At 52.5% G+C, this 21,117-nt stretch overlaps 1 protein-coding gene across 1 annotated transcript in view; it reads right to left on the bottom strand.

The window, feature by feature from the left end:
* The window catches only part of LOC138100879 (uncharacterized), a 43,946-nt gene that overhangs the window by 14,739 nt on the left and 8,090 nt on the right, over positions 1–21,117 (bottom strand). Inside the window, 10 exon segments of the mRNA XM_068998708.1 lie at positions 436–618; positions 1,186–1,321; positions 1,871–1,923; positions 2,832–2,993; positions 3,383–3,613; positions 4,549–4,749; positions 8,972–9,275; positions 12,377–12,562; positions 17,475–17,620; positions 20,542–20,632. Of these exon segments, the coding sequence (XP_068854809.1) occupies positions 436–618; positions 1,186–1,321; positions 1,871–1,923; positions 2,832–2,993; positions 3,383–3,613; positions 4,549–4,749; positions 8,972–9,275; positions 12,377–12,562; positions 17,475–17,620; positions 20,542–20,632 (1,693 nt within the window).

Below are 21,117 nucleotides of genomic sequence, written 5' to 3' on the forward strand. Positions count from 1 at the left end.
GCACACGCGCTCGCCCGTCGAGCCTGGGGGGGAAAAATGGGTGAAATTGGGAAAAAAATGGGATTGGGGGAAAATGGGGGGAAATTGGGAAAATGGGGGAAATGGGGAAAAATGGGATTGGGGAAAAATGGGGAAAAATGGGGAAAAATGGGGAAAATGGTCTTGGGGACATTGAGAACAAAAAGGGGGAAAATGGGGAAAAAATGGGAAAAATGGGGAAAAATGGGATTGGGAAAAATGGGGGGAAAATGGGGGGAAATTGGGAAAAATGGGGGAAATGGGATTGAGGAAAAATGGGGGGAAAATGGGGGAAAATGGGGAAAATGGTCTTGGGGACATTGAGAACAAAAAGGGGGAAAATGGGGAAAAAATGGGAAAAACGGGACTGCGGACATTGAGAAAAATGGGGAAAAATGGGAAAAATGGTCTCGGGGCCAGCGGGGGGCCAGTGGTGGCCAGTGGTGGCCAGTGGTGGCCAGTGGTGGCCAGTGGTGGCCAGCGGGGCCAGCAGCGCCCGGGGCCCGCGCACGCCCAGGGCCAGCGCCCGCAGAGCCACCCCCAGGCACAGGTTGCCCCCGGCGCTGTCGCCCGCCAGGCACACGCGCTCGCCCGTCGAGCCTGGGGGGGAAAAATGGGGAGAAAACGGGTGAAATTGGGAAAAAATGGGGAAAATGGGATTGGGGAAAAATGGGGGGAAATTGGGGAAAAATGGGGGGGAAATGGGGAAAAATGGGGTTGGGGGAAAATGGGGAAAAATGGGGAAAATGGGGGAAATGGGGAAAAATGGGGGAAAATGGGGGAAATTGGGAAAAATGGGATTGGGGAAAATGGGGAGAAAATGGGGAAAAACGGGGTTGGGGAAAAATGGGGGGAAATTGGGAAAAATGGGGGAAAATGGGATTGAGGAAAAATGGGGGAAAATGGGGGGAAAATGGGATTGGGGAAAATGGGGAAGAAATGGGGGGAAATTGGGAAAAATGGGGGGAAAATGGAATTGAGGAAACATGGGGGAAAATGGGGGAAAATGGTCTTGGGGACATTGAGAACAAAAAGGGGGAAAATGGGGAAGAAATGGGAAAAACGGGACTGGGGACATTGAAAAAAATGGGGAAAAATCGGGGAAAAATGGGAAAAATGGGAAAAATGGGAAAAATGGTCTCGGGGCCAGTGGGGGCCAGTGGGGGCCAGTGGTGGCCAGCGGGGGCCAGCAGCGCCCGGGGGCCCCGCGCACGCCCAGGGCCAGCGCCCGCAGAGCCACCCCCAGGCACAGGTTGCCCCCGGCGCTTGTCGCCCGCCAGGCACACGCGCTCGCCCGTCGAGCCTGGGGGGGGAAAAATGGGTGAAATTGGGAAAAAAATGGGATTGGGGGAAAATGGGGGGAAATTGGGAAAATGGGGGGAAATGGGGAAAAATGGGATTGGGGAAAAATGGGGAAAAATGGGGAAAAATGGGGAAAATGGTCTTGGGGACATTGAGAACAAAAAGGGGGAAAATGGGGGAAAAAATGGGAAAAATGGGGAAAAATGGGATTGGGAAAAATGGGGGGGAAAATGGGGGGAAATTGGGAAAAATGGGGGAAATGGGATTGAGGAAAAATGGGGGAAAATGGGGGGAAAATGGGGAAAATGGTCTTGGGGACATTGAGAACAAAAAGGGGGGAAAATGGGGGAAAAAATGGGAAAAACGGGACTGCGGACATTGAGAAAAATGGGGAAAAATGGGAAAAATGGTCTCGGGGCCAGCGGGGGCCAGTGGTGGCCAGTGGTGGCCAGTGGTGGCCAGTGGTGGCCAGTGGTGGCCAGCGGGGCCAGCAGCGCCCGGGGGCCCGCGCACGCCCAGGGCCAGCGCCCGCAGAGCCACCCCCAGGCACAGGTTGCCCCCCGGTGCTGTCGCCCGCCAGGCACACGCGCTCGCCCGTCGAGCCTGGGGGGGGAAAATGGGGGGAAAACGGGTGAAATTGGGAAAAAATGGGATTGGGGGAAAATGGGGGGAAATTGGGAAAAATGGGGGGGAAATGGGGAAAAATGGGATTGGGGGAAAATGGGGAAAAATGGGGAAAATGGGGGGAAATTGGGAAAAATGGGATTGGGGAAAATGGGGAGAAAATGGGGAAAAACGGGGTTGGGGAAAAATGGGGGGAAATTGGGAAAAATGGGGGAAAATGGGATTGGGGAAAAATGGGGGAAAATGGGGGAAAATGGGGAAAATGGTCTTGGGGACATTGAGAACAAAAAGGGGGAAAATGGGGAAAAAATGGGAAAAACGGGACTGGGGACATTGAGAAAAAAATGGGATTGGGGGAAAATGGGGGGGAAATTGGGAAAAAATTGGGGAAAATGGGGAAAAATGGGGTTGGGGAAAATGGGGAGAAAATGGGGGAAAATGGGGAAAAAGGGGATTGGAAAAAAAAGGGGGGAAATTGGGAAAAATGGGGGAAAATGGGGAAAAATGGGGTTGGGGGAAAATGGGGGGAAATTGGGAAAAATGGGGGAAATGGGATTGGGGGAAAAATGGGGGGAAATTGGGGAAAAATGGGGGAAAATGGGGAAAAATGGGATTGGGGAAAAATGGGGGGAAATTGGGGAAAATGGGGGGAAATGGGATTGGGGAAAATGGGGAAGAAATGGGGGGAAATTGGGAAAAATGGGGGAAAATGGGATTGAGGAAAAATGGGGGAAAATGGGGAAAATGGTCTTGGGGACATTGAGAACAAAAAGGGGGAAAATGGGGAAAAAATGGGAAAAACGGGACTGGGGACATTGAGAAAAATGGGGAAAAATGGGAAAAATGGTCTCGGGGCCAGTGGGGGCCAGTGGGGGGCCAGTGGGGGCCAGTGGTGGCCAGTGGTGGCCAGTGGGGGCCAGTGGGGGCCAGCGGGGCCAGCAGCGCCCGGGGCCCGCGCACGCCCAGGGCCAGCGCCCGCAGAGCCACCCCCAGGCACAGGTTGCCCCCGGCGCTGTCGCCCGCCAGGCACACGCGCTCGCCCGTCGAGCCTGGGGGGGGAAAATGGGGGGAAAACGGGTGAAATTGGGAAAAAATGGGATTGGGGGGAAAATGGGGGGAAATTGGGAAAATGGGGGGAAATGGGGGAAAAATGGGATTGGGGAAAAATGGGGGAAAAATGGGGAAAAATGGGGGAAAATGGTCTTGGGGACATTGAGAACAAAAAGGGGGAAAATGGGGAAAAAATGGGAAAAATGGGGAAAAATGGGATTGGGAAAAATGGGGGAAAATGGGGGGGAAAATGGGGGGAAATTGGGAAAAATGGGGGAAATGGGATTGAGGAAAAATGGGGGGAAAATGGGGGAAAATGGGGAAAATGGTCTTGGGGACATTGAGAACAAAAAGGGGGAAAATGGGGAAAAAATGGGAAAAACGGGACTGCGGACATTGAGAAAAATGGGGAAAAATGGGAAAAATGGTCTCGGGGCCAGCGGGGGCCAGTGGTGGCCAGTGGTGGCCAGTGGTGGCCAGTGGTGGCCAGTGGTGGCCAGCGGGGCCAGCAGCGCCCGGGGCCCGCGCACGCCCAGGGCCAGCGCCCGCAGAGCCACCCCCAGGCACAGGTTGCCCCCGGCGCTGTCGCCCGCCAGGCACACGCGCTCGCCCGTCGAGCCTGGGGGGGGAAAATGGGGGGAAAACGGGTGAAATTGGGAAAAAATGGGATTGGGGGAAAATGGGGGGAAATTGGGAAAAATGGGGGGGAAATGGGGAAAAATGGGATTGGGGGAAAATGGGGAAAAATGGGGAAAATGGGGGAAATTGGGAAAAATGGGATTGGGGAAAATGGGGAGAAAATGGGGAAAAACGGGGTTGGGGAAAAATGGGGGGAAATTGGGAAAAATGGGGGAAAATGGGATTGGGGAAAAATGGGGGAAAATGGGGGAAAATGGGGAAAATGGTCTTGGGGACATTGAGAACAAAAAGGGGGAAAATGGGGAAAAAATGGGAAAAACGGGACTGGGGACATTGAGAAAAAAATGGGATTGGGGGAAAATGGGGGGAAATTGGGAAAAAATTGGGGAAAATGGGGAAAAATGGGGTTGGGGAAAATGGGGAGAAAATGGGGGAAAATGGGGAAAAAGGGGATTGGAAAAAAAAGGGGGGAAATTGGGAAAAATGGGGGAAAATGGGGAAAAATGGGGTTGGGGGAAAATGGGGGGAAATTGGGAAAAATGGGGGAAATGGGATTGGGGAAAAATGGGGGGAAATTGGGGAAAAATGGGGGAAAATGGGGAAAAATGGGATTGGGGAAAAATGGGGGGAAATTGGGGAAAATGGGGGGAAATGGGATTGGGGAAAATGGGGAAGAAATGGGGGGAAATTGGGAAAAATGGGGGAAAATGGGATTGAGGAAAAATGGGGGAAAATGGGGAAAATGGTCTTGGGGACATTGAGAACAAAAAGGGGGAAAATGGGGAAAAAATGGGAAAAACGGGACTGGGGACATTGAAAAAAATGGGGAAAAATCGGGGAAAAATGGGGAAAAATGGGAAAAATGGTCTCGGGGCCAGCGGGGGCCAGTGGGGGCCAGTGGGGGCCAGTGGGGGCCAGCGGGGGCCAGTGGTGGCCAGTGGGGGCCAGTGGTGGCCAGCGGGGCCAGTGGGGGCCAGTGGTGGCCAGTGGTGGCCAGCGGGGCCAGCAGCGCCCGGGGCCCGCGCACGCCCAGGGCCAGCGCCCGCAGAGCCACCCCCAGGCACAGGTTGCCCCCGGCGCTGTCGCCCGCCAGGCACACGCGCTCGCCCGTCGAGCCTGGGGGGGGAAAAATGGGGGGAAAACGGGTGAAATTGGGAAAAAATGGGATTGGGGGAAAATGGGGGGAAATGGGGAAAAATGGGGGGAAATTGGGGAAAAATGGGGTTGGGGGAAAATGGGGGGAAATGGGGAAAAATGGGGGGAAATTGGGAAAAAATGGGGTTGGGGGAAAATGGGGAGAAAATGGGGGAAAATGGGGAAAAAGGGGATTGGAAAAAAAAGGGGGGAAATTGGGACAAATGGGGGAAAAATGGGGAAAAATGGGGTTGGGGGAAAATGGGGGGAAATGGGGAAAATGGGGGAAATTGGGAAAAATGGGGTTGGGGGAAAATGGGGAGAAAATGGGGAAAAAGGGGATCGGAAAAAAAAGGGGGAAATTGGGAAAAATGGGGGAAATTGGGATTGAGGAAAAATGGGGTAAAATGGGGGAAAATGGGGGAAAATGGTCTTGGGGACATTGAGAACAAAAAGGGGGAAAATGGGGAAAAAATGGGAAAAACGGGACTGGGGACATTGAGAAAAAAATGGGATTGGGGGAAAATGGGGGGAAATTGGGAAAAAATTGGGGAAAATGGGGAAAAATGGGGTTGGGGGAAAATGGGGAGAAAATGGGGGAAAATGGGGGAAAAAGGGGATTGGAAAAAAAAGGGGGGAAATTGGGAAAAATGGGGGAAAATGGGGAAAAATGGGGTTGGGGGAAAATGGGGGGAAATGGGGAAAATGGGGGAAATTGGGAAAAATGGGGTTGGGGAAAAATGGGGAGAAAATGGGGAAAAAGGGGATCGGAAAAAAAGGGGGGAAATTGGGAAAAATGGGGGAAATTGGGAAAAATGGGAAATTGGGAAAATGGGGGGAAATGGGGAGAAAATGGGGGGAAATGGGGGGAAAAGGGGCATAAATGGGACTGGGGAAAAATGGGGGGAAATTGGGGAAAATGGGGAAAAATGGGATTGGGGGAAAATGGGGGGAAATTGGGCAAAAATGGGGGGAAATGGGATGGAGGACCTTGGGAAAAAATGGGGGGAAAAATGGGTGAAATCAGGAAAAAAAGGGGAAAAATGGGATTGGGGACATCACTGAGGAAAAAATGGGGGGAAATTGGGAAAAAAAATGGGGGAAAATGGGAAAAAATGGGACTGGGGACATTGGGGACAAAAAGCCTCAAACCGCCCAATATTTCCCCAAATTTTCCCCCAAATTTTCCCCAAATTTTCCCCAGATTTTCCCCAATTTTTCCCCAAATTTCCCCCAAATTTGCCCAAACCCCCCCGAATTCGCCCCAAACCCCCCCGGGGCACGCACCGAGGAGGCGGCAGTGCCTCAGGGCCCAGCAGTAGGCGTAGAAACGCCCCAAAATCCCCTCAAAACCCCCCAAAATCCCCCTCAAAATCCCCTCAAAACCCCCCAAAATCCCCTCAAAACGCCTCAAAATCCCCTCAAAACCCCTCAAAACCCTCCAAAATCGCCCCCAAAACAACCCAAGACCCTCAAAACCCCCCCAAATGCTCCCAAAACCCCCCAAAATCCCCCTCAAAATCCCCTCTAAATCCCCCAAAATCCCCTCAAAATCCCCCCAAAATCCCCCCAAGACCCTCAAAATCCCCCACAAAATCCTCCCAACCCCCCCAAATTTTATCCAGGACCCCCCAAATTTTATCTGCTACTCCCCCAAATCCCTCCCCCGCCCTTTTTAACCCTTTCACTCCCTCTCAACCTCCCCAAACCCCTTCTCAACTCCATCCCGCCGGCCCCAAATTTGCCCCGAACCCCCCAAAATTTGCCCAAACCCCCCCGAATTCGCCCCAAACCCCCCCGGGGCACGCACCGAGGAGGCGGCAGTGCCTCAGGGCCCAGCAGTAGGCGTAGAAACGCCCCAAAATCCTCCCAAAACCCCCCAAAATCCCCCTCAAAATCCCCTCAAAACCCCCCAAAATCCCCTCAAAACGCCTCAAAATCCCCCTCAAAACCCCTCAAAACCCTCCAAAATCGCCCCCAAAACAACCCAAGACCCTCAAAACCCCCCAAAATCCTCCTAAAACCCCCCAAAATCCCCCTCAAAATCCCCTCTAAATCCCCCAAAATCCCCTCAAAATCCCCCCAAAATCAACCCAAGACCCTCAAAATCCCCCCCAAATCCCCCCAAATTTTATCCAGGACCCCCCAAATTTTATCTGCTACTCCCCCAAATCCCTCCCCCGCCCTTTTTAACCCTTTCACTCCCTCTCAACCTCCCCAAACCCCTTCTCAACTCCATCCCGCCGGCCCCAAATTTGCCCCGAACCCCCCAAAATTTGCCCCAAACCCCCCGAAATTTGCCCAAACCCCCCCGAATTCGCCCCAAACCCCCCCGGGGCACGCACCGAGGAGGCGGCAGTGCCTCAGGGCCCAGCAGTAGGCGTAGAAACGCCCCAAAATCCCCTCAAAACCCCCCAAAATCCCCCTCAAAATCCCCTCAAAACCCCCCAAAATCCCCCCAAACAACCCAAGACCCTCAAAACCCCCCCAAATCCTCCCAAAACCCCCCAAAATCCCCCTCAAAATCCCCTCTAAATCCCCCAAAATCCCCTCAAAATCCCCCCAAAATCAACCCAAGACCCTCAAAATCCCCCCCAAATCCCCCCAAATTTTATCCAGGACCCCCCAAATTTTCTCCACCGCTCCCCCAAGCCCCTCCCCCGCCCATTTTAACCCTTTCCCTCCCTCTCAACCTCCCCAAACCCCTTCTCAACTCCATCCCGCCAGCCCCAAATTTCCCCCGAACCCCCCGAAATTTGCCCAAACCCCCCCGAATTCGCCCCAAACCCCCCCGGGGCACGCACCGAGGAGGCGGCAGTGCCTCAGGGCCCAGCAGTAGGCGTAGAAACGCCCCAAAATCCCCTCAAAACCCCCCAAAATGCCCCCAAACCCCCCCAAAATCAACCCAAAATGCCCCCAAAATCAACCCAAGACCCTCAAAACCCCCCCAAATCCTCCCAAAACCCCCCAAAATCCCCCTCAAAATCCCCTCTAAATCCCCCCAAATCCCCTCAAAATCCCCCCAAAATCAACCCAAGACCCTCAAAATCCCCCCCAAATCCCCCCACATTTCATCCAGGCCCCCCCAAATTTTATCTGCTACTCCCCCAAATCCCTTCCCCGCCCTTTTTAACCCTTTCACTCCCTCTCAACCTCCCCAAACCCCTTCTCAACTCCATCCCGCCCGCCCGAAATTCGCCCCGAACCCCCCGAAATTTGCCCCAAACCCCCCGAAATTTGCCCAAACCCCCCCGAATTCGCCCCAAACCCCCCCGGGGCACGCACCGAGGAGGCGGCAGTGCCTCAGGGCCCAGCAGTAGGCGTAGAAACGCCCCAAAATCCCCTCAAAACCCCCCAAAATCCCCCTCAAAATCCCCTCAAAACCCCCCAAAATCCCCCCAAACAACCCAAGACCCTCAAAACCCCCCCAAATCCTCCCAAAACCCCCCAAAATCCCCCTCAAAATCCCCTCTAAATCCCCCAAAATCCCCTCAAAATCCCCCCAAAATCAACCCAAGACCCTCAAAATCCCCCCCAAATCCCCCCAAATTTTATCCAGGACCCCCCAAATTTTCTCCACCGCTCCCCCAAGCCCCTCCCCCGCCCATTTTAACCCTTTCCCTCCCTCTCAACCTCCCCAAACCCCTTCTCAACTCCATCCCGCCAGCCCCAAATTTCCCCCGAACCCCCCGAAATTTGCCCAAACCCCCCCGAATTCGCCCCAAACCCCCCCGGGGCACGCACCGAGGAGGCGGCAGTGCCTCAGGGCCCAGCAGTAGGCGTAGAAACGCCCCAAAATCCCCTCAAAACCCCCCAAAATGCCCCCAAACCCCCCCAAAATCAACCCAAAATGCCCCCAAAATCAACCCAAGACCCTCAAAACCCCCCCAAATCCTCCCAAAACCCCCCAAAATCCCCCTCAAAATCCCCTCTAAATCCCCCAAAATCCCCTCAAAATCCCCCCAAAATCAACCCAAGACCCTCAAAATCCCCCCCAAATCCCCCCACATTTCATCCAGGCCCCCCCAAATTTTATCTGCTACTCCCCCAAATCCCTTCCCCGCCCTTTTTAACCCTTTCACTCCCTCTCAACCTCCCCAAACCCCTTCTCAACTCCATCCCGCCCGCCCGAAATTCGCCCCGAACCCCCCGAAATTTGCCCAAACCCCCCCGAATTCGCCCCGAACCCCCCCGGGGCACGCACCGAGGAGGCGGCAGTGCCTCAGGGCCCAGCAGTAGGCATAGAAACACTCCTCGAGGGCTCGCGGGAAGGGCGCCTCGGGGGCCAGGGCGTAATCCACGGACAGGATGGGGGTCCCCAGGTCCCGAGCCCACCCCCTCAAATAGGGCTCGTGGGAGCGCGAGGTCTGAGCCACGAAGCCGCCGCCGTGGAAATGCACCAGGAGCCCCGGCGAGGGCGGCAGGGGGGGCCCCCGGCGCCAGCGAAATTGGGGAGGGGTCCAGGGACCCCCGTCCGGGCGGGTCAGGGCGCTGAGAGCGGCCGAGTCCTGAAAAAATGGGGGGGGGGGGGGAGAGGGGGGAAAAAAGGGGGGGATGTGCTGAAAAAAATGGTGCAGAATGGGTGGGAAATGGGGGGGGAAATATCGGGGGGGTGGGGTGGGAAAAGGAGATGGCGGGAAATGCACCCGAAATCCTCTCAGATGTCCCCAAATTGCGTTGAGTTTGCCTCAAATCCACCCCGAACCGCCTCGAATTTGCTTCAAATCCACCCAAATCCACCCAAATCGCCTCGAATTTGCCCCAAATCGCCTCAAATCCACCCCGAATCGCCTCGAATTTGTCCCAAATCGCCTCAAATCCACCCCGAATCGCCTTGAATTTGTCCCGAGTCCCCTCAAATCCACCCAAATCGCCTCGAATTTGTCCCAAATCGCCTCGAATTTGCCCCAAATCCCCTCAAATCCACCCAAATCGCCTCGAATTTGCCCCAAATCGCCTCGAATTTGCCTCAAATCCACCCAAATCCACCCAAATCGCCTCGAATTTGCTTCAAATCCCCTCAAATCCACCCAAATCGCCTTGAATTTGCCCCAAATTGCCTCAAATCCACCCAAATCGCCTCAAATTTGCCTCAAATCCACCCAAATCCACCCAAATCGCCTTGAATTTGCCCCAAATCCACCCAAATCGCCTCAAATTTGCCCAAAATTGCCTCGAATTTGCCCCAAATCGCCTCAAATTTTCCCCAAATCCACCCCAAATCGCCTCGAATTTGCCCCAAATCCCCTCAAATCTCCCCCAGATCCTCTCAAATCCACCCAAATCGCCTCGAATTTGCCCCAAATCGCCTCAAATCCACCCCAAATTGCCTCAAACTTGCCCCAAGTCTTCTCCAAATCGCCTCGGATTTGCCCCAAATCCCCTCAGAAACCACCAAAAATCCCGTCAAGCGTTCCAAAATTCCCTTTAAAACCCCAAAACCCCCCTTAAAACACCAAAAAATCCCCTCAAATCCCCTCAAATCTTCCCCAAATTTTCCCCAATTTTCCCAAATTTTTCCAAACCCCTTCAGAAACCACCAAAAATCCCCTCAAACGTCCCCAAATTCCCTTTAAAACCCCAACCCCCCCCTTAAAACCCCAAAAAATCCCCTTAAACCCCCTCAAATCTTCTCCAAATCTTCCCAAATCTTCTCCAAATCTTCCCAAATTTCCCCGAATGTTTCCAAACCCCCCCAAACCCCCTCGAAAATGACCAAAAATCCCCTCAAACGTCCCAAAAACCCCCCTTAAAACCCCAAACCCCCCCTTAAAACCCCAAACCCCCCCTTAAAACCCCCAAAAATCCCCTCAAATCTTCTCCAAATCTTCCCAAATCTTCTCCAAATCTTCCCAAATTCCCCCAAATGTTTCCAAACACCCTCAAACCCCTTCAGAAACCACCAAAAATCCCCTCAAACGTCCCAAAAATCCCCCTTAAAACCCCAAACCCCCCCTTAAAACCCCCAAAAATCCCCTCAAATCCCCTCAAATCTCCAAATCTTCCCAAATCTTCTCCAAATCTTCCCAAATTTCCCCGAATGTTTCCAAACCCCTCGAAAACCACCAAAAATCCCCTCAAACGTCCCAAAACCCCCCCTTAAAACCCCCAAAAACCCCCTTAAAACCCCCAAAAATCCCCTTAAACCCCCTCAAATCTTCTCCAAATTTTCCCAAATCTTCTTCAAATCTTCCCAAATTTCCCCGAGTGTTTCCAAACCCCCCCAAACCCCCTCGAAAACCACCAAAAATCCCCTCAAACGTCCCAAAAACCCCCCTTAAAACCCCAAACCCCCCCTTAAAACCCCCAAAAATCCCCTCAAATCCCCTCAAATCTCCAAATCTTCCCAAATCTTCTCCAAATCTTCCCAAATTTCCCCGAATGTTTCCAAACCCCTCGAAAACCACCAAAAATCCCCTCAAACGTCCCAAAACCCCCCCTTAAAACCCCCAAAAACCCCCTTAAAACCCCCAAAAATCCCCTTAAACCCCCTCAAATCTTCTCCAAATTTTCCCAAATCTTCTCCAAATCTTCCCAAATTTCCCCGAGTGTTTCCAAACCCCCCCAAACCCCCTCGAAAACCACCAAAAATCCCCTCAAACGTCCCAAAAATCCCCCTTAAAACCCCCAAAATCCCCCTTAAAACCCCCCAAAATCCCCTCAAATCCCCTCAAATCTCCAAATCTTCCCAAATCTTCTCCAAATCTTCCCAAATTTCCCCGAATGTTTCCAAACCCCTCGAAAACCACCAAAAATCCCCTCAAACGTCCCAAAACCCCCCTTAAAACCCCCAAAAACCCCCTTAAAACCCCCAAAAATCCCCTTAAACCCCCTCAAATCTTCTCCAAATTTTCCCAAATCTTCTTCAAATCTTCCCAAATTTCCCCGAGTGTTTCCAAACCCCCCCAAACCCCCTCGAAAACCACCAAAAATCCCCTCAAACGTCCCAAAAACCCCCCTTAAAACCCCAAACCCCCCCTTAAAACCCCCAAAAATCCCCTCAAATCCCCTCAAATCTCCAAATCTTCCCAAATCTTCTCCAAATCTTCCCAAATTTCCCCGAATGTTTCCAAACCCCTCGAAAACCACCAAAAATCCCCTCAAACGTCCCAAAACCCCCCCTTAAAACCCCCAAAAACCCCCTTAAAACCCCCAAAAATCCCCTTAAACCCCCTCAAATCTTCTCCAAATTTTCCCAAATCTTCTCCAAATCTTCCCAAATTTCCCCGAGTGTTTCCAAACCCCCCCAAACCCCCTCGAAAACCACCAAAAATCCCCTCAAACGTCCCAAAAATCCCCCTTAAAACCCCCAAAATCCCCCTTAAAACCCCCCAAAATCCCCTCAAATCCCCTCAAATCTCCAAATCTTCCCAAATCTTCTCCAAATCTTCCCAAATTTCCCCGAATGTTTCCAAACCCCTCGAAAACCACCAAAAATCCCCTCAAACGTCCCAAAAACCCCCCTTAAAACCCCAAAAAATCCCCTTAAACCCCCTCAAATCCTCCCCAAATCCCCCCGAATTCGCCCGAACGTTCCCGAATTTGCCCGAATTTGCCCGAATTTGCCCGAATTTGCCCGAATTCGCGGGTCCCGGCCCCAAAGGCGCACCTGGCCCTGGCGCAGGTGGTAGCAGAGCAGCCGCAGGTGAACCGGCCCCGGGCCAGTGTGAGCCCCGGGGGGGGCGATGGTGACGCTCTGGGAGGGGTCCCGGGCCAGGGGCAACTGCAGGGGCTCGGGGGGCACGGCCAGGGCGCGGCACACGGCCACCGGCACGGCCGCCAGCGAGGCCACCGACTGCCGGGGGGGGACACGGCAGGGTCAGGGGGGCTGAAATGGCCCAAAAATACCCAAAAACCCCCCCAAAAAATCCCCAAAAAATCCCGGGCCACCGGCACGGCCGCCAGCGAGGCCACCGACTGCCGGGGGGGGGGACACGGCGGGGTCAGGGGGGCTGAAATGGCCCAAACAGCCCCAAAAAAACCCCCAAAAAAAGCACCAAAATAGCCCAAAATAGCCCCAAAAAGCGCAAAAAAAACCCAAAAAAATCCCCCCAAAATAGCCCCAAACCCCCCCCCCAAAATCCCCCCAAAATTAAAAGAAATAGTAAAAAAAAAGCCCAAAAAAAGCCCCAAAAACCCCCCCCAAAAAATCCCCCCAAAAAACCCCCAAAAAATCCCCAAAAAAAGAAAAAAAAAGCCCAAAAAAACCCCAGAAAAACCCCAAAATATCCCCCCAAAAAATCCCAAAAAAATCCCCCCAAAAATCCCCAAAAAAGGAAAAGAAAAAGCCCCAAAAAAGCCCAAAAAAGGCCCAAAAAGCCCCAAAAGAACCCCCCCAAAAAAGCCCAAAAAAACCCCCAAAAAAATCCCCAAAAAATCCCGGGCCACCGGCACGGCCGCCAGCGAGGCCACCGACTGCCGGGGGGGGACACGGCGGGGTCAGGGGGGCTGAAATGGCCCAAACAGCCCCAAAAAAAACCCCCAAAAAAAGCACCAAAATAGCCCCAAATAGCCCCAAAAAGCGCAAAAAAAACCCAAAAAAATCCCCCCAAAATAGCCCCAAACCCCCCCCCCCAAAATCCCCCCAAAATTAAAAGAAATAATAAAAAAAAAGCCCAAAAAAAGCCCCAAAAACCCCCCCCAAAAAATCCCCCCAAAAAACCCCCAAAAAATCCCCAAAAAAAGAAAAAAAAAGCCCAAAAAAACCCCAGAAAAACCCCAAAATATCCCCCCAAAAAATCCCAAAAAAATCCCCCCAAAAATCCCCAAAAAAGGAAAAGAAAAAGCCCCAAAAAAGCCCAAAAAAGGCCCAAAAAGCCCCAAAAGAACCCCCCCAAAAAAGCCCAAAAAAACCCCCAAAAAAATCCCCAAAAAATCCCGGGCCACCGGCACGGCCGCCAGCGAGGCCACCGACTGCCGGGGGGGGACACGGCGGGGTCAGGGGGGCTGAAATGGCCCAAACAGCCCCAAAAAAAACCCCCAAAAAAAGCACCAAAATAGCCCCAAATAGCCCCAAAAAGCGCAAAAAAAACCCAAAAAAATCCCCCCAAAATAGCCCCAAACCCCCCCCCCAAAATCCCCCCAAAATTAAAAGAAATAATAAAAAAAAAGCCCAAAAAAAAAGCCCCAAAAACCCCCAAATAAACCCCCCAAAAAATCCCCCCAAAAAACCCCCTAAAAATCCAAACTAAAACCCCCCAAAAAATCCCCAAAAAAAGAAAAAAAAAGCCCAAAAAAACCCCAGAAAAACCCCAAAATATCCCCCCAAAAAATCCCAAAAAAATCCCCCCAAAAATCCCAAAAAAGGAAAAGAAAAATACCCCAAAACCCCACCAGAACCCCCCCAAAAAACCCCAAAACCACCCCAAAAAAACCCTCCCAAAACACCCCAAGAAACCAAATAAAAAGCCCCAAACCCCCCCCCCAAAAGCCCTCCCAAAAAAACGCAAAAAATCCCAAAACAATCAAAAAAAAAGCCCCAAAATAGCCCCAAAAACACCAAAAAAAATCCCCTAAAAATAGCCCAAAAATAGCCCAAAAAACCCCCCCAAAAAACCCCCCAAAAAATCCCCAAAAAATCCCCAAAAAATCCCCAAAAAATCCCCAAAAAATCCCGGGCCACCGGCACGGCCGCCAGCGAGGCCACCGACTGCCGGGGGGGGACACGGCGGGGTCAGGGGTGGACAAAATGTCCTGAACATCCCAAAAAAAACCCAAAAAAAAGCACCAAAATAGCCCAAAATAGCCCCAAAAAGCGCAAAAAAAACCCCAAAAAAATCCCCCCAAAATAGCCCAAAAACCCCCCCAAAAATCCCCCCAAAATTAAAAGAAATAATTAAAAAAAAAGCCCCAAAAAAAGCCCCAAAAACCCCCCAAAAAACCCCCCCAAAAAATCCCCCCAAAAAACCCCCAAAAAATCCAAACTAAAACCCCCAAAAAATCCCCAAAAAAAGAAAAAAAAAGCCCAAAAAAACCCCAGAAAAACCCCAAAATATCCCCCCAAAAAATCCCAAAAAAATCCCCCCAAAAATCCCAAAAAAGGAAAAGAAAAATACCCCAAAACCCCACCAGAACCCCCCCAAAAAACCCCAAAACCACCCCAAAAAAACCCTCCCAAAACACCCCAAGAAACCAAATAAAAAGCCCCAAAACCCCCCCCCAAAAGCCCTCCCAAAAAAACGCAAAAAATCCCAAAACAATCAAAAAAAAAGCCCCAAAATAGCCCCAAAAACACCAAAAAAAATCCCCTAAAAATAGCCCAAAAAACCCCCCAAAAAAGCCCAAAAAAAACCCCAAAAAAAGCACCAAAATAGCCCAAAATAGCCCCAAAAAGCGAAAAAAAGCCCCCAAAAAAATCCCCCCAAAATAGGCCAAAAACCCCCCGAAAATCCCCCCAAAATTAAAAGAAATAATAAAAAAAAAGCTCCAAAAAAAGCCCCAAAAAAGCCCAAAAAAACCCGCCAAAAACCCCAAAATAATCCAATCAAATCCTAAAAAAAAAGCCCAAAAAAAGCCCAAAAATCCCCCCCAAAAATCCCAAAAAATCCCCAAAAAATCCAAAAAAAAATCCCAAAAAAAAGCCCCAAAAAGCCCAAAAAATCCCCAACCCCCCCCCCAAAAAGCCCAAAAAAAAGCCCAGAAAAACCCCCCCAAAAAACCCAAAAAATAAAAGAAAAAGCCCCAAAAAAGGCCCAAAAAACCCCCCAAAAAACCAGAAAACCCCCCCAAAATCCCCCCAAAAAATCCCCAAAATAAAGCCCAAAAAAAGCCCCCAAAACCCCCAAACAATCCCAAAAAATCCCCAAAAAGCCCAAAAAAATTAAAAGAAATAATAAAAACGAAAGCCCAAAAAAAAGCCCAAAACAAAGCCCCAAAAAAGCCCAAAAAAAAAAAAAATCCCCCCAAAAAAGCACAAAAAAAGTCTAAAAAAATCCCAAAAAAACCCCAAAAATCTCAAAAAAAAAAAAAAAAGCCCTCCTAAAATGCCCAAAAAAAACCCCAAACCCCCCCAAATCCCAAAAAAATCCAAAAAAAGTCCCCCCAAAAAAGCCAAAAAAAACCCCCCAAAATCCCCAAAAAAACCTAAAAAAAACCCCCAAAAAACCCCCAACCCCCCCCAAAAACCCAAAAAATCCCCAAAAAATCCAAAAAAAGCCCCCCAAAAAACCCCAAAACACCCCAAAACCCCACCAGAACCACCCCCCCCTAAAAACCCAAACAAACCAAAAACCACCCCAAAAAAAACCCAAAAAAACCCAAAAAAACCCCAAAAACCCCGAAGTTTCCAGGTCGGATTTTGGGGTTTTTTGGGGGGTTTTTTGGGGTTTCCAGGTGGGATTTTTGGGGTTTTTTGGGGTCCCGAGTCGTTTTTTGGGGGTTTTTTTGGGGTGCTGACCGCCAGCAGCTCGGTCTCGGTGAGGATCCACAACCTCAGAGAGATTTTGGGGTGATTTTATGGGATTTTGGTGCCTCTTAGTGAGGTTTTTTGGGGATTTTGGGGTATTTTGGGGTTTCCAGTGGGATTTTTGGGGTTTTTTGGGGTCCCGAGTCGTTTTTTGGGGGTTTTTTTTGGGGTGCTGACCGCCAGCAGCTCGGTCTCGGTGAGGTTCCACAACCTCAGAGAGATTTTGGGGTGATTTCATGGGATTTTGGTGCCTCTTAGTGAGGTTTTTTGTGGGATTTTGGGGTATTTTGGGGTTTCCAGTGGGATTTTTGGGGTTTTTTGGGGTCCCGAGTCGTTTTTTGGGGGTTTTTTTTGGGGTGCTGACCGCCAGCAGCTCGGTCTCGGTGAGGTTCCACAATCTCAGGGGGATTTTGGGGTGATTTTATGGGGTTTTGGTGACTTTTACTGGGATTTTTTTGGGGTATTTTGGTGTTTTTGGGGTTTCCAGGTGGGATTTTTGGGGTTTTTTGGGGTCCCGAGTCGTTTTTTGGGGGTTTTTTTGGGGTGCTGACTGCCAGCAGCTCGGTCTTGGTGAGGTTCCACAACCTCAGAGAGATTTTGGGGTGATTTTATGGGGTTTTGGTGACTTTTACTGGGATTTTTTTGGGTATTTTGGGGTTTTTTTTGGGGTTTCCAGGTGGGATTTTTGGGGTTTTTTGGGGTCCCGAGTCGTTTTTTGGGGTTTTTTTTGGGGTGCTGACCGCCAGCAGCTCGGTCTCGGTGAGGTTCCAGAACCTCAGGGGGATTTTGGGGTGATTTCATGGGATTTTGGTGCCTCTTAGTGAGGTTTTTTGGGGGATTTTGGGGTATTTTGGGGTTTCCAGTGGGATTTTTGGGGTTTTTTGGGGTCCCGAGTCGTTTTTTGGGGGTTTTTTTGGGGTGCTGACCGCCAGCAGCTCGGTCTCGGTGAGGTTCCACAATCTCAGGGGGATTTTGGGGTGATTTTATGGGGTTTTGGTGACTTTTACTGGGATTTTTTTGGGGTATTTTGGTGTTTTTGGGGTTTCCAGGTGGGATTTTTGGGGTTTTTTGGGGTCCCGAGTCGTTTTTTGGGGTTTTTTTTGGGGTGCTGACTGCCAGCAGCTCGGTCTTGGTGAGGTTCCACAACCTCAGAGAGATTTTGGGGTGATTTTATGGGGTTTTGGTGACTTTTACTGGGATTTTTTTGGGTATTTTGGGGTTTTTTTTTGGGGTTTCCAGGTGGGATTTTTGGGGTTTTTTGGGGTCCCGAGTCGTTTTTTGGGGTTTTTTTTGGGGTGCTGACCGCCAGCAGCTCGGTCTCGGTGAGGTTCCAGAAGCTCTTCCAGAAATGCACGTCCAGGTTCTGGGTCAGGCGCTCGAACTCGGCCCCGCGCAGCTCCGGGTCCAGCGCGAATTTGCCGCTCGTGAAAAGCGACCCCGCAGCCACCCCTGGCACCCCAAAAACTCCTCAGGAACCCCCAAATCCACCCCTGGCACCCCAAAAACTCCTCAGGAACCCCCAAAATCCCCCCCTGGCACCCCAAAAACTCCTCAGGAACCCCCAAAATCCCCCCCTGGCACCCCAAAAACTCCTCAGGAACCCCCAAATCCACCCCTGGCACCCCAAAAACTCCTCAGGAACCCCCAAAATCCACCCCGGGAGCCCAAAATCCACCCCGGGAGCCCCAAAGTTCTCAGGAACCCCCAAAATCCACCCCTGGCACCCCAAAATCCCCCCCTGGCACCCCAAAAACTCCTCAGGAACCCCCAAAATCCACCCCTGGCACCCCAAAATCCCCCCCTGCACCCCAAAAACTCCTCAGGAACCCCCAAAATCCACCCCTGGCACCCCAAAAACTCCTCAGGAACCCCCAAAATCCACCCCTGGCACCCCAAAATCCCCCCCTGCACCCCAAAAACTCCTCAGGAACCCCCAAAATCCCCCCCTGGCACCCCAAAAACTCCTCAGGAACCCCCAAATCCACCCCTGGCACCCCAAAAACTCCTCAGGAACCCCCAAAATCCACCCCTGGCACCCCAAAATCCCCCCCTGCACCCCAAAAACTCCTCAGGAACCCCCAAAATCCACCCCTGGAGCCCAAAATCCACCCCGGGAGCCCCAAAGTTCTCAGGAACCCCCAAAAACCCAACCAGAGATCCCAAAATCCAGCCCTGGCACCCCAGAAACTCCTCAGGAACCCCCAAAATCCACCCCAGGAGCCCCAAAGTTCTCAGGAACCCTCAAAAACCCATCCAGAGATCCCAAAATCCACCCCTGGCAGCCCAAAAACTCCTCAGGGACCCCCAAAATCCACCCCTGGCAGCCCAAAAACTCCTCAGGAACCCCCAAAATCCACCCCTGGCGCCCCAAAAACTCCTCAGGGACCCCCAAAATCCACCCCTGGCACCCCAAAAACTCCTCAGGAACCCCCAAAATCCCCTCCCTGGCACCCCAAAAACTCCTCAGGAACCCCCAAAATCCACCCCAGGAGCCCCAAAGTTCTCAGGAACCCCCAAAAACCCATCCAGAGATCCCAAAATCCACCCCTGGCAGCCCAAAAACTCCTCAGGGACCCCCAAAATCCACCCCTGGCGCCCCAAAAACTCCTCAGGAACCCCCAAAATCCACCCCTGGCGCCCCAAAAACTCCTCAGGGACCCCCAAAATCCACCCCTGGCACCCCAAAAACTCCTCAGGAACCCCCAAAATCCCCTCCCTGGCACCCCAAAAACTCCTCAGGAACCCCCAAAATCCACCCCAGGAGCCCCAAAGTTCTCAGGAACCCCCAAAAACCCATCCAGAGATCCCAAAATCCACCCCTGGCAGCCCAAAAACTCCTCAGGGACCCCCAAAATCCACCCCTGGCGCCCCAAAAACTCCTCAGGAACCCCCAAAATCCACCCCTGGCACCCCAAAAACTCCTCAGGAACCCCCAAAATTCACCCCAGGAGCCCAAAATCCACCCCAAATCCACCCCTGGCACCCCAAAAACTCCTCAGGGACACCCCAAAATCCACCCCAGGAGCCCAAAATCCACCCCAGGAGCCCCAAATTCTCAGGGAGCCCAAAAACCCATCCAGAGATCCCAAAATCCACCCCAAAATCCACCCAGGGACCCCCCAAATCCACCCAGGGACCCCCAAAGACCCCAAAATTCATTCAAGGAGCCCGAAATCAACCCAGATACCTCCAAAATTCACCCAGGGACTCCCCAAATCCACCCAGGGATCCCCCAAATCCACCCAGGACTTCCCAAATCCACCCAGGACCCCCAAAATCCACCCAGGAACTCCCCAAAATCCACCCAGGGACCCCCAAAATCCACCCAGGACTTCCCAAATCCACCCAGGACCCCCAAAATCCACCCAGGAACTCCCCAAAATCCACCCAGGGACCCCCAAAATCCACCCAGGACTTCCCAAATCCACCCAGGACCCCCAAAATCCACCCAGGAACTCCCCAAAATCCACCCAGGAACTCCCCAAAATCCACCCAGGGACCCCCCAAAATCCACCCAGAGACCCCCCAAAATCCACCCAGGGACCCCCAAAATCCACCCAGGACTTCCCAAAATCCACCCAGGAACTCCCCAAAATCCACCCAGAGACCCCCCAATATCCACCCAGGGACCCCCCAAAATCCACCCAGAGACCCCCCAAAATCCGCCCAGGGACCCCCAAAATCCACCCAGAGACCCCCAAAATCCACCCAGGACCCCCAAAATCCACCCAGGAACTCCCCAAAATCCACCCAGAGACCCCCCAAAATCCACCCAGAGACCCCCAAAATCCACCCAGGGACCCCCCAAAATCCACCCAGGACCCCCAAAATCCACCCAGAGACCCCCAAAATCCACCCAGGGACCCCCCAAAATCCACCCAGGACCCCCAAAATCCACCCAGGGACCCCCCAAAATCCACCCAGAGACCCCCAAAATCCACCCAGGACCCCCCAAAATCCACCCAGGGACCCCCAAAATCCACCCAGGACTTCCCAAATCCACCCAGGGACCCCCCAAAATCCACCCAGAGACCCCCAAAATCCACCCAGGGACCCCCCAAAATCCACCCAGGGACCCCCAAAATCCACCCAGGACTTCCCAAATCCACCCAGGACCCCCAAAATCCACCCAGAGACCCCCCAAAATCCACCCAGGGACTCCCCAGATCCACCCAGGGACCCTCCAAAATCCACCCAGGACTTCCCAAATCCACCCAGGACCCCCAAAATCCACCCAGAGACCCCCAAAATCCACCCAGGGACTCCCCAGATCCACCCAGGGACCCTCCAAAATCCACCCAGGGACCCCCAAGGACCCCAAAATTGGTTCAAGGAGCCCCCAAATGCCCCCAGGCCCCCCCGAAATTCACCGATGCCGGGGTCGCGGCTGCGGTAGTTCTCCCCGAAGGACACGAGGCCGATGGCCAGGGTCTGCAGGAACGGCCGGAGGGACGGCACGAACTGCGGACACCGGGGGTCAGCGGGGTCAGCGGGGGGCAACAGGGGTCATCAGGGGTCATTTGAGGTCATCAGGGGTCATTGGGGTCATCAGGGGTCAGTGAAGGTCATTGGGGGTCATCAGGATCATCAGGGGTCAGTGGTGGTCGTTGGGGGTCAGTGGTGGTCATTGGGGGTCATTGGGGGTCATTGGGGTCAGCAGGGGTCAGTGGTGGTCGTTGGGGGTCAGTGGTGGTCATTGGGGGTCATTGGGGGTCATTGGGGTCAGCAGGGGTCAGTGGTGGTCGTTGGGGGTCAGTGGTGGTCATTGGGGGTCAGTGGTGGTCATTTGGGGTCATCAGGGGTCATTGGGGGTCATCAGGGGTCAGTGGTGGTCATTGGGGGTCATTGGGGGTCATTGCAGTCATCAGGGGTCAGTGGGGGTCATCAAGGGTCAGTGGTGGTCATTGGGGGTCATCAGGGGTCAGTGGTGGTCATTGGGGTCATTG

Source organism: Aphelocoma coerulescens, unplaced genomic scaffold (assembly GCF_041296385.1).
Source record: "Aphelocoma coerulescens isolate FSJ_1873_10779 unplaced genomic scaffold, UR_Acoe_1.0 HiC_scaffold_150, whole genome shotgun sequence".
Taxonomy (NCBI): domain Eukaryota; kingdom Metazoa; phylum Chordata; class Aves; order Passeriformes; family Corvidae; genus Aphelocoma; species Aphelocoma coerulescens.